Source organism: Saccopteryx bilineata, chromosome 2, assembly GCF_036850765.1.
Source record: "Saccopteryx bilineata isolate mSacBil1 chromosome 2, mSacBil1_pri_phased_curated, whole genome shotgun sequence".
NCBI lineage: Eukaryota > Metazoa > Chordata > Mammalia > Chiroptera > Emballonuridae > Saccopteryx > Saccopteryx bilineata.
Window position 1 is genome coordinate 197,226,287 of NC_089491.1, and position 13,448 is coordinate 197,239,734.

The window sequence follows — 13,448 nt, forward strand, 5'->3', positions numbered from 1 at the left end:
GACCCCCACCCCTTAGAGCTGTTGCATGTATCTAAATGTGGTACGTCCAACCCACATTGCCTGACTTCTAGAAGTAAAAAAATAGGCAAAAAAGAAGGGTTTTGTTTGTCCAGGCTCAACTCTAGTTGGTTCATTGACTATGAGTATGTCGTTGACATATTTTGCTATCTTCTGTGAAATCGTATCATTTCACTCTTTCAGAGAGATAGCAGGAAATAAACTTCACAAAAAAGGCATAAAATTGTTAACCAAATGATGTTGATATTAGTCCTTTTTCTCCAAAATTATCTGATCATTATTAATTCCAAATAGAGGATCTTTAATTAAGAAGTAATAAAGAGTTAAACAGTATCCAAATCTTGTGCTGAAAGATATATTTTATAAAGGTGATTTGTGTCATGTAAGGTCAAATTGAAGTTATTGGCAAACATTAACATTTTTTCTTATTTTATTTCAGTTATTTATTGAGAAAGCTGAAGCTGAGGAAAAGTGGTTCAGGAGATTAATTGCTCTTCGACAAGAAAGGCTAATGGGCAGTCCTGTAGCCTAAACAATGCATAAAGTGGAATTAACAGTAACATTTGAAATTTAGATTTTTAAATCCCAATTTAACTTTTCAGTCTTAAAAAGAATTGATCTGATTATATGAAAAGGTAATCTCATTCCCTTTGTTTCTCATGTGAACTTGGATACTTGTTGATTTGAACTTCAACATTGTGAGTACTTTTAAAACTAGTGTAAAATTGAGGAATGCATGGAAATGTCCTACTGTTAATAAAGTTAATTCTAAAAATAACAATGTTAAAATAAATAGCATGTGGTAGTGTTTCCGAGTACAATGTTTAAAATATCAAGTTGTCATGTAAAGACACAATATTGATTGCCTGACCAGGCAGTGGCACAGTAGATAGTGTGTCAGCTGGAACACAAAGGGCCCGAGTTTGGAACCCAGAGGTTGCTGGCTTGAGCGTGGGCTCACTTGCTTTGCTGTAGCCCCCCAGTCAAGGCACGTATAAGAAAGCAATCAATGAACAACTAAGGTGCTACAACAAAAAGTTGATGCTTCTCATCTCTCCTTCCTGTCTGTCTGTCCCTATCTGTCCCTCTCTCTGTCACAAAAAAAGACACAATTTTGATTAATCATGCACATGTAAGAATCAAACTATATGCTATAAATATGAGATTTCATCTTCCAGTATTATAAAACCATTTTGAGTCTTTTATTTCACCTTTCTGGAAAAATTTAAGCACAATAAAAGCACTTTTAATAATCTAAGTAGAATGAGCATGTTAATATTAAGAGTATCATATTTATTGAAAAAAATTTCTTAGAAATTAAATAAATTGATGATTTATTGCTTACAGATGATCTTTTACTAAGTGCTCCTTTTAAACATGTTAGCAGATCCCAGCTCATTGTTTTAGAAATCACATGTTCATGCTAGACCTAACCAGTTGGCAAACTAGCCATGATAAAAAAAATTACTTCTGAGAAAACAGGTAAGAGCTCTAACTTCAGTCTTACTTAACCACCTACTGTTCCCTGTAGAGAAAGCCAGGTAATTATAATTTTGAAAAGGTTAACTATCACTGTAGAATGCATTTCTCTAGTAGCCAGATAAAAATCAACTATGCATTCCATACTGGACATGCCAGAGATAAGGACTTTTAGGCTTTGCCTTACAAAATTAGTTTTCAACAACTGACAAATATTTCCCTTTCCTGTTTTGTTCTGTTGTCTCGTTTACTCAAATTTAGTCTCTGTGAAGTCTGTACCTCAGATCACAATGTAAACCTGAAAGGTTTTGTGGACCAGATTACCAATATATAGGACATCAAATGCTATCTTTTTTATATTTCTGAAACTAATCCCTGTTACAAATGAAAAGTATAAAGAGCTTACACTTAATTACAAAAGGTATGGAAAAGAGACTGATAACATACGTGTTTTCATACAAACAGGTTTCATATTTTAAACAGATGCTAGTGTTCTTTTTTCCTTAGCTGTGGGTGCCCACTATGAACTTGGGTTTTTATGGATTTTAATATAGATACATAAATTTTTAGTGACTTAAAAAAAGATTATTGTTTCTGAAACATTTTATATTTCATTCTTTGCATAACTTGTAAACAATAAAAATACTACCACCCCTCTGGAAAGTTTAGTGTAGTGGTCTAGCAAAGAATATGGCTTGTCATTTGGGCCACGAGTGATTCTCCAGAGAACATGAACAAGGCAATTTTTCTCAGTATAACTGATGTTCCTCATGTACAAAATAGTGAAAATATTATGATCTACTTTATTTACTTGTAATACCAGTATTCGTCTGTGGCTGGTAGCACAAATACAGAAGCTTGAACTGCAACAAATTTGTGTTTTAAAGCTAAATTTTTCATAGAGGTAGAGAATTGAAGTTATCTTTTTAATTAACTAAACTTTAGTACTTGCAGGAACTCAATGACTATTCCCCTCCTTCTTGATTTCCAATGTGATTCATTTAACGTATTATTAACTGTGTTTACCTGCATTTCTATTGAAGACTATGATATTACCACAGAAGCCAAATCAAATTTAATGAGAAAGACTTCATAGAACACTGTCAAACACATAACTCAAGCTAGATGATGCATCCTGGCCTTCCTTAGCCCCTCATATAATGAGTCCATAAAACAGGACAATACCTTTCATGTCACTTGAATAATGATAACAATTTGAACTTACTAAGACCTCAAAGTGTTTTTTGAAATGTTGATTTTGTGTAAAATGATGAATACTAATAATACAAATTGGCTTTGTATTTCTAAAGTGAGCACATTCTTGGGGAAACTGAGAAAGAACACTCTTTTCTGGCACTCCCTAATTAAGAGGAGGAAGCTGCATCAGGCTAGTTACCTGCTAAGGGAAGCATCCTCGCCTGTGAAATGAGGATGCTAATAGTGGACTTGCCTACTTTGATTTTTCAGTAAAGTAACTAAAAGAAAGCCCTTCATAGAGAAAGCTTATTATTTATGCCAATGTAACATTTTGGCATGGTAGCCATCTTAATGAAATACGGAACAAATAGTTGCATAACTATTTTTAAAATGATTTTAAAAGCTGCACCCCAACTCCAGTGCAGCGCACTCCATTTTTGTGGGTTTGAATTTCCATGGCCAGTAGACCCAATTCCAGCTGCCCCAGCTATCCTCAATTTCCCTCCCTCCCCAGACCCCAGAAACCCAGCTTGCTTTACAGTCAGTGATCCACCTGACTTGAGGAATCTCAGGTCTTCTTCAGTCAGCTTTACCCAATTTTCATACTTTTGTTCAACACCTAGCTTCGGCTGGGCACAAAAGGCAGTTGGGTATCCAGAGGCTTAGCTGGGAAGCCCTGGGATATATATAGGAGATATCATATTTAGTGGCAGAGCGGAGGACATGGTTGTAAGGAGAGAAAAATGATACCAACTTATAAAATTAAGGAAGGCTTAATGGAAGAAATCACAAGTGAATGAAGAGCTGAAAGGTTAGAAAGCTCCTAGAGCCACAAGAACTGACATCCTCCATTTGCATCTTTCTGATGGCAGCTCTCGAGAGCTGAGAACTGCTGCAGTTCTAACCCAGGGAAAAGTCCCTTTCATAACAGACCCACGTGGCCCTTCCCTGTTGACCTTGTTAAGAATCCAGACACAACTTGAGGTTCCGGGTCACCTCTGGCTTTCTCTGGACAGGTCCTCCTCCTGGTGGAGGGGCAGCTTCATAAGCTAACCCTTCATTTGGCCACTGTCAGCAGCCTTGTATCACCACTGCTTGTCTGCCAAGATGACATGGGCCCAGATGTGCAATGGTAGCGGAAAAGAGATGTAAAGAGTTACATCTGCCACCCAGGCCTTGCTCAGCTGTGTGAACCACTGTGTTCCCTGATACTCCTTGTGTTATATAAAGCATCAGTTTGGAACTGAAAGACACAGCTGACTTGGCCTGTGGTTAGATCCCTCCACAAGTTTCCTTTGGTTTGGGCATCCAGGGAAAATCTTTAAGTGAGCAAATGAGATAGTAACTTAAGATAGAAGTGAAGCAAGCACAGAACTGTGGTCACTAAACTATGAGTAAATTGATCTAGAAGCCTTAGACCCATGGTGCTCCTTCCTTCCCCCTTTCCCAACCCCCAATTTCTTTGTATTACAGAAGAGCAATTAAAATCTCAATTTAAAATCTCAATTGATAACAGTGATTGAATTATTTAGAAAGTGTTTTAATGCTATCTTTCACATGTAAGGGTTACTCTTTGGAACTCCCTTATGGAATAATGGAAAACAGCTCATCTTGATAAGAACTGTCTGAGTCTTTATAGCAGGCAGGAATGAAAATGGAGGTAAGAAAGAACACTTTGTGAATTCTCAGGTCATCTTCATCTTTTATCACACAGATGGACGTTGATCAATATAGTCATCTCTGTTTGGTGGGGTTTTTCCTAACTCAGAGAAAATATTCTGTCATAATATATTTTCAAATTATTTTTGCTATTATTGTATCCCCAGAGAAGGTTCTCAATAAATATTTTTCAATGAAAGAAGAGTGGATCATTTCAAACAAGCAGTCTGTTTAACAGGCTGGTTATTTAAATTACACAAGCTGTTTGGAGCCAGTGCAAAAATAAATAGGTGTCTGGGTGTATACCCAAAATAATTGAAAGCAAGATCTTAAAGAGATATTTCTACACCCATGTTCATGGCAGCATTATCTACAATAGCTAAAACATGAAAACAACCCAAGTGTCTACGGATTGATGAATAGATAAGTAAAATGTGGTATATACACACAGTGAAATATTATTTTACCTTATAGAAGAAGGATATTTTGCAGTTTGCTACAATGTGGATGAACATTTAGGACATTATGCTAAGTGAAATCATCCAATCACAAAAGACATACTTTATGGTTCCACTTATATGAGGTACTTTGAAAAGTCAAAATCATAAAGACAGTTATAAAGGTGTTTGCCAGGGGCTCATGGGAGAGGGGAAAAGGGGGTTATTGTTTAATGAATATAAAGTTTCAGTTTTACAAGGCGAAGAGAGTCTTAACTATGGATAGTAGTGATGGTTGCACACCAGTGTGACTATATTTAATACCACTGAACTATATACTTAAAATGATTAAGATGGTAAATTTTATCTGTATTTTACCATGATAAGTATGTGTAAATATATACATATGTAAATATGCATATACGTGTGTGGGGGGGTGTATAAAATAAATAGATGACTTTTATAACCCAGTTAGTTTGGTTTCTCCAATTTCTGTCTCCAGTTGTCTCCAAACTGACAAAGGCCTTTGGAAATTATGGAGAAATACTGTACACAGTGCCTTCTCTGTTGCATTAGAGACTAACTGCAGGGGCTGGACTTTAAGCAATAATCTTACTAGTCCTGTACTTTCCCACACTTTCTGGTGTAATTTTTTGTATTGTATAAATAATACTTCAAATGCTGCAGATGTAGTCATTCTGGATCACCTGCTGTCTCCTGTGCTTGTTCTCCTTGCAAGCTATATGTCACTTTTCAGGAAATAAAGGCTGCAGATATTGTAAGACAACACTTTAAACTCAACAATGTACCATTTTATTTTTAGGTCTTGAAAAGAAATGGCAAATGACCCTGCTGCCGTTCTCAGGATGACGAACTGAACTGCCCTTTTCTAGTAGCTTTGTGGAACACGGTCCTCGGGCAGGAAACCCAGTGTGAAACCTGGTAGAGTGTACACTCCCTTCATAGTCATTCCAATGAAGAGCAGCTCAGATCCTAGGGCTTAAGTAAAATCCATAACTATAGTCTGTCTACTTGTGCGTGTGTCACAAAAATTATGTCATACTTATGTCAAACTTAAAATAGAATTGAAAACATAAATATTTGAGAAATGTTTTCCAAATACAGTACCAGCACAATGGATTGAATGATTATATTAAAGATTGGGTAGATTTTTTATTACTTCATTTCTAATTGAATTTATTAGGGTGACACTAGTTAACATAATCATACAGGTTGCAGGTGCCCAATTCTACATCACATCTCTGCACAATATTGGGTGTTCACCCTCCAACTCAAGTCTTTGTCCATCACCATTTATCTCCCCTAAATTATGCCACCTTCTCCCCACCCCACCCCCAGCAATTTTTAAATTAAATATGAATGGCCACCATTTTACTAAACTAATTCCCTTTCTACTAACTACAGCATTTTTCAATATTTCTGTGTGTGTGTGTGTTTTCTAGGAATTAGGTAATTTAAACATGACAGCTAAGAAATGGTCACATATAATTCAAGTCTGCTCATTTGCTAACCTTGTATAAATGCAGGCAACATGATAAAAGAATACACAAAATAAAAAGTTATATCAAGAATTAATCTTTTACATGATGGTTTCCATGTTTTTGTGATTTGGATTTTATTTTTTCAATGGAAAATACTAAAAACACAAAAGGAAGGTAAAGTTACTCATATGTAACCAATTTGTGATTGGGAAGAAATGTCTTCCCCTTTTATTCTGCTGCTGCTTTGTCCTTCCCTACCAGGTGACCCTGTCCTTCCCAGCCTTTCCCTATGTTTAAACAGATGCATCTCTATAGATATGTCAACGCATGGGCTCTCTGTTCAGACCATGAAAACGCAGTGAACTGCCAGGAAATCATTTCCCTGAATATATGCCTGGGGTAACTTTCTAGAGCAGTACATCTCCATGCCCCATTCTTATCAATGGTGCTCCATTCTTTTTAATGGCTATGTAGATTCCCAAAAATGGACTTGCTGGACCATCGGATATGTACCTTTCACACATAAACTAGTAAATAACAGCAACAATCAGTAAACTTTCAAAGAGATGATTTTGTGCAAATTAAGATTGGCTCAATCTCTTCAGGTTACTTAAAAACGACAGTCATTTTAAAATTAGGGTTTATTGTAGTAGCCAGTTCTATCGTCCCTTCAGAATCATCCTTAACTTTTTTTCTGCAGTGCTCCAGGAGGCTGACCTTCCCAGACGCACTGCCCATTTTCCTTGCCCTCTGCTTGTGGTTCGGGTCAGCTGATTGGAGGCCCTGGCAGAAAGGCACAGGAAAAAGGAGAGAGAACTGGGCATCCGTACCCCTGCTGGGCATGTTTCTGTGGCTGCTTTTCTGAAGCCACAGCTCATGTAGCTAGCGCCTCTCCCTAGGACCCAAAGACACAGCTCTCATTATGTTACAGAAGCACCTCTCTCCTCCGGCCCCTTCAGACCTGGAGGCTGTGGCAGCTTCCTGCAGCTCTTAGTCCCTGACTGGTTCCCTAACTCAGACCATATCTCTGTATATAACACCTTCATGAACCTTTGGAGTATGTCATCTGTCAGACAGAAACTGATAAAATCTTCAGTGGCAGTGTATCAGGATTAATTAAGTAAACCAATTAGTTTTTTATAAACAATGACACCAGTAACAATGAACAGTGACTTAAATAAGAAAAATGTTTATTTCTCAAGAGAAAGTCACTGAAAGGCAGGTATGATGGGTTCAGATGTCAGGAGCCTAGGCTGTGGTTCCTCCCTTCTCAGTAGGTGGCTTCCATTGCAAGATTCATTGTGGCTAGCTAGTATAGCTGTCATGCTCATAGTCCACATGCCTGCATCCCAGGCAGTATGAAGGATGTACTCCTTTTTAAGAAGACCCAGGTGTTAAAACCAAAGGATACTAGACATCTACACAACGTCACCTAGAACTTAATTGACTCTTTCCCTGTTGCAAAAGAGATTGGGAAATGTAGTATTCCGGCTCGTAATAGCAGAAAACATCTGGGTAATTATGAATCGAAAGGTAATATTTCCTTTAAAAATAAAATCCTGAAGAAACCTAGCTTTATAGCACATCTACCCATTCAAATTTCCATTAATTTTGAAAACAATTTCATGGAATACTGCTGGTGGCATATTCCCTACCTCAGCCCTCCAAAGGCTGCTAGACAAGCACCCTTTTCGTGAGGTTATATTAAGCATTATCAACAATAGCCATATGGGCAAACATTTCAGGCAGAGTGAGTGGCATTGAGACCCTGAGAGTTCCAATCACCATTGCTCCTCAGCTCTCTTCCAAGTTCCTAATGATCAGTCAGGACCCTAAAGCTATCACATTTACAGAGATCCAGCATGAGTGTCTCAGCTGGTCTTTATATCATAATGGTATGCTATCATGCGGTAAGGGTTCCAGGGCAGAGGAGGCACCAAACCATCAATTTAACTCTGGTGCCTCATCACTTTCTCTTCCATTTGTGTAATTTCCATGTCTTTATCCAACTTTCTTATCCTTTAAAGGTTAAAAAAAACCCACCTTTTTTATTTTCCAGAGAGATAGGAACATCTATTCCTGTGTGTGCCCTGACTGAGGATCAGACCCTCAACTTCTGCACCTCAGTACGATGCTTCAAAAAAAACCCCACTTTTCATTGATCTTGTAAGCACATGGCAAATGCTCAATTTAATTTTAATCCTACATTTGTCAACTAACCTTTGATCAATGATTTCTGTCTCCACCAGCATGGTCTTCCTGTCAAGTATTTTAATTTACTAAAGACTGATTTAACCAAGTGTGTGATCTCATGTTAGTGAAGCAATAAGTTTGAATTTTCAGCCTGCTCTTGCTCCTGAAAAGCCAAGAGAAACCATCTAAGGCATATGACAGGCAGGCATATTCTGACTGTCTCTGACTTTAGAAGTAAAGGTTGAAAAGGAGTCTGCCAATATGTCAAGGTAGCAGGTCATCTGGGGTAGACGCCCCAACCAGTATAGAGGTGTATTTGTGTGGGACATCCTTATATTTCTGGGAACTAAGGGAGCTGGCAGGAAGGGGCAGGGCCCAACAAGGGACATAAGTAAGAACCCAATGCCAACATATAAGCCATAGTGACAGTATGTAGTAGGGTTTTGTTATCCATTGTGATGGCTTTAAAACATGTCTGAAAATTCTTTGATACTTCTCCCATTGAGAGGGAGAGTCTATGTCCCCTTCCTTGAATCTGCTTCATTCTTAGTTACTTGGTCGTAACCAACAGAATGCACCAGAAGTGCACATCATAGCTTCCAAGGCTAGTTCAGCACAGGCTTATGCCTAATTCTCTTGGGATACTCACCTCTTGTATATATAAAAGTATATGAGATGACTGGCTGCCTGTAAGAAAACCAGACAATAAGAAAGTGCATGTTGCTGTTCTGGCCAACAGTCCCAACTGAGGTTCTAGTCAACAACCAGCAGGTGAGTGAAGACTCCTCCAGCCACGGAGTGTCCCTAGCTGGAGGGACTTAAGAGATAACTCTTCATTTCTCTGTCTAAAATCCTTACCCACAGAATTTGAGCATAATAAAATGGTTCTTTTATATCACACAATTTTGAGTGGTTTGTTACACAGCAATAATGACCAGAACACCAATCCTATTGAGCCACTGGAAATCTGTTTGAACCACATACTGATAAACACTGATGTTTATTGGAGTTCTTCTGAAAGCAGGATGATTGCCACCACTGATAGAGAGGCTACATGACATTATGCTGTGAATATGAGCTGCAGAGCCTGACCTGTGGTGGCAGAGTGGATAAAGAGTTGACCTGGAACACTGAGGTCACTGGTTCAAAACCTCTGGCTTGCCTGGTCAAGGCACATACAGGAGTTGATGCTTCCTGCTCCTCCCCCTACCTCTCACTCTCCTCTCTAAAAATAAATAAGCCCCTACTGCGCCTCCTGAGCCTCTGCTCTGTGACCTAGTCAACAGGGGCAGGACCCTTGCTGTCTAGAGCCCCTTTGTGGGTTAGAGTTAGTATGTGTAGGACACTCAGCATAGCGCCTAGCAAAGAACCACAGTCAACTTTTTAAAAAGGTAAAAATAGTAATGCTATAATTGTCATATTTTACATTTCCTGTCATATCACTTAGAATAAAACTTTATATATTCTTGTGAGTGATCTTATTTTATAAGGCCAACTCGCCAAATACAGATGAGTTGGACAGACAAATCTATAAAAGTGTTTGGGTTAAATGACAAATATAATTGGAAAATGAGAGCACCATGTAAAAACAAATACAGGGCTATTTAGCACCTGTAGCTGGAAATCAGCATGTTCTATATAGCTGACTGCCATGAGTAGATTGAATGAACTATAATCATCAGAAAGACTGAGAATTAAGAAAGAAAATTAATTCCTAAAGGAAATCACTATAGATCTCATTAGTTCAGGAATAACCCACCTTAGGACTTTAATTAAAAATAATATTTATTCCAAGTAAATGAGTGCTGGCAGGTTTCTGTAGAATCCATAATCTTGCCTATGCTAAATTTTTTCTTATATTAAGGCAGACATCATTAATCTCATTTGAGATGCCCTCCAGTCTGACAGCCTTCGCAGCACTGGGGCCATTTCTTGCAGCAGCCTTTTTATCTTCACAAAAGAGTTATAACTCATGCAGATACCTGATGTAAAAGGCCCAGGCAATTAAAGACATCACTCTGAGATCTACACTGGCATTTTATCATGCTAGAAAGCATCTCATAATAAGTTTGTTCTCAAACAGAGGCCAACACCTCAATACTGCCATCAGATTAACAGTGGTTGTTATATTATTTTATTTATTGCTACCATTCTTTGTCCCAGAAAAGTATGAAGTGTTTTATAAGCACATATTCATAGACCATGACCAACAAGTCAATGAAAAAAACAGGGCAAAGGGGAGAATAAGAGAAGAAGAGGGAGAAAGTTACAAGGAATGAGATTAATATCCAAAGCGCATACTGTAAAGCTTGCCATCTGATTGTTGGCTTATATAATGATTAATTTTGAAAATTTTGTTCTATACCTATTATTATATTTGTATAAGTTACTAATAGATGCATGCACTGGGTTGAACAGTGTACCCCCAAAATTCATGTCTCCCTGGAACCTGTGCAGATATAATCTAGTCAGGACAAGGTCATACTGGATTAGAGTGGGCCCTAATCCAGTGACTAGTGTCCTTGTAAGAGAGAGATTTGGATTCAGAGACACACAGAGAGAAGGCAATGTGATGACTGATGACAGACGCACAGATTGGAGGGACATAGGGACAAGCTAGTAAACACCAAAGGTTGTCAACTATGAAGAGGCAAGGAAGCATTCTTCCCTGGAGCCTTCAGAGGGAGCATGGCCCTGCCGACAGCTTGACTTCTAACCTCCAGAACTGTGAGAGAATAAATTCCTGTTACTAAAACTACCCAATATATGGTATTGTTGACAGTCCTAAGAAACTACTATAACACTTACACATTTCCCCTAAGAACCTAGAGTACATGCCCAGTATAAATATAAAGGTTTAAAGGGGAAACAATGAAGGAACAGAAATGAAATTCTAAAAATGTTGCTGAGTAACTTGTTTAAAACTTATGCTTCTCCTGGACATGCTGGCTGGTGACAATATAAGAAGCAAGTAAACAAGTGACAAATAGAGGGAATAAACAACCTGGGAAGCATTCAGTCACATTGAGTAATTAACATTGTTTTTATATGCGTAAATAGGCTTTTGATATTTTATTGCATACTGAAATCTGATATTTCCGAAGCTATGCAGGGAGGCCAGTGTTCAGTGAGCACAGAAAGTGGGAGCATTTTAGAGCACAGGAGAATGTTTTCAGATCTACTTAAGACTGAGCAGAATTAGAAAGGTAATATAATACCCAGAACTGGATATTATGCAAATCAAATTAAAACAATAGCTTATAATCTAAATTTCCTGCAAAAATGGAACAACTGCCTACTGGCCCTGATGTTTTAAGATATGGACAGCCAGTTATGGGACAGACTGGTTTCCACTCACAAAGGCCCTCTGCTAGCAGTCAGGGTACTTCTCAACTCTCATATCACAGGATTCGGCATCAACGCAGCTTTGAATTACATTCAGAAGCCAATATGTGGATGCTACTGGACTTGGGTATCCTTTCATGCTGTGAAAAGTCACACTTTCAGTAACGAGATCACAGACTCGAAGCCTGTGGGCCAGAATCAGCCCAGAAGCTTTATTGTTTGGCCTGCTCAGGTAGTTTGTCTTTAATTAATTGCTAACTTAAAAAAATTGGGAGATACCATGTAAAATTCCATATTACCAGTGAGCATGAATATCTGCAGGGCAGTCACTAGGAGCCAAATAGCAGGGCCCCTTTGCTGGAGCAGGCCGCCACCAGTGCCCGTGGCTGTAGAGGCAGCACAGGGAGAAGAGTGCAGGTTCATGACCTGACTCCGGAGTTTCCACTCCAGGATGTGTGACCTTGAGCAAGAGGTTTCCCCGTCTCTGACCCCTAGCTTCCACTCCTGTCAAATGGACATAATAATAGTGTCTTATCTCATTAGGTTGTTGGGGGGCCGGATGAAGGGAATTAAAACATGCAGAGCACTTGGAGTGGTGCCAGTCACATGGAAACAATGTTTGTTATTATTTTGATTATTTCTTATCATCTTACCTATCCTATTTCCCTCACCTTTATTTCCTGTGTGCCTCTTACTGTTGTGTTTGTTTTATTTATTCATTTTAGTGAGGCAAGGGGGAGAGAGAAAGAAGGACAAGGGAAGGAGCAGGAAGCATCCACTCCCATATGTGCCTTGACCAGGCAAATCTGCGACCTCAGTGTTCCAGGTTGATGCTTTATCCCACTGCACCACCACAGGTCAGACTTGGGGTGGGGGGGTGGGGGGGGGTGTTTTAATCAAGTGAGTCAAGGAGGCAGAGAGACAAACTAACATGCACCCCAACCCCTGTCTGGGGCTGATGTTCTGCTCATCTGGGGCCTGCTCCATTGCTCAGTAACTGAGCTATTTCAGCATCTGAAGGGATACCATGGAGCCATCCTCAGCACCCAGGGCCAACTAGCTCATTAGAGCCATGGCTGCAGGCGGAGAGACAGGGCAGGGAGGGGTAGAAAAGCAGATGGTCACTTCTGTGTGCCCTGACCAGGAATCAAACCCAAGACTTCCACATGCCAGGCTGATGCTCTAACACTAAGCCAACCAGCCAGGGCACTTGTGTGTTTCTGACTCCAGCTCTAGATAAAGACTCACCCTCAATGGGAGGTAGTGGAGACATCTGGTCTGTGTGCAGTGGGACAGCAGGGATTGTACCCATGTATTTATTAAGAGCCCAGATTCTGCTGCCAGACAGTCTGACTTTCAATCCCAAATCTTTTACTTCTTGGCAGTGTGCCCTCAGTTTCCCCCAAAAGGCTGCCAGTGCCATTCAGTGGTCAGAGAGAGCCTCACTGGAGGCTGTGTCCCAAGGGCTCATCTAGGTCTAAGGGAGAAATGAATTTAAGGAAACCAGTTATGGCTTGGAGCAACTCATTTTCTCCCTGTTGCCTCTTTATTTTGGTCACCTCAAAATATATGCTCCATATAGTATTAAAACTTGCATGCCCTTGAAATTAGAATTCTT

General features: G+C 39.3%; 1 protein-coding gene across 1 annotated transcript in view; it reads left to right on the forward strand.

The window, feature by feature from the left end:
- Positions 1–5,227, forward strand: part of RSRC1 (arginine and serine rich coiled-coil 1) — a 557,291-nt gene extending 552,064 nt beyond the window's left edge. Inside the window, exon 10 of the mRNA XM_066259039.1 lies at positions 458–5,227. Within this exon, the coding sequence (XP_066115136.1) occupies positions 458–550 (93 nt within the window). The 3' untranslated portion in view covers positions 551–5,227. The remainder of the gene's footprint in view (positions 1–457) is intronic.
- The last annotated feature ends 8,221 nt before the right edge of the window (positions 5,228–13,448 follow it).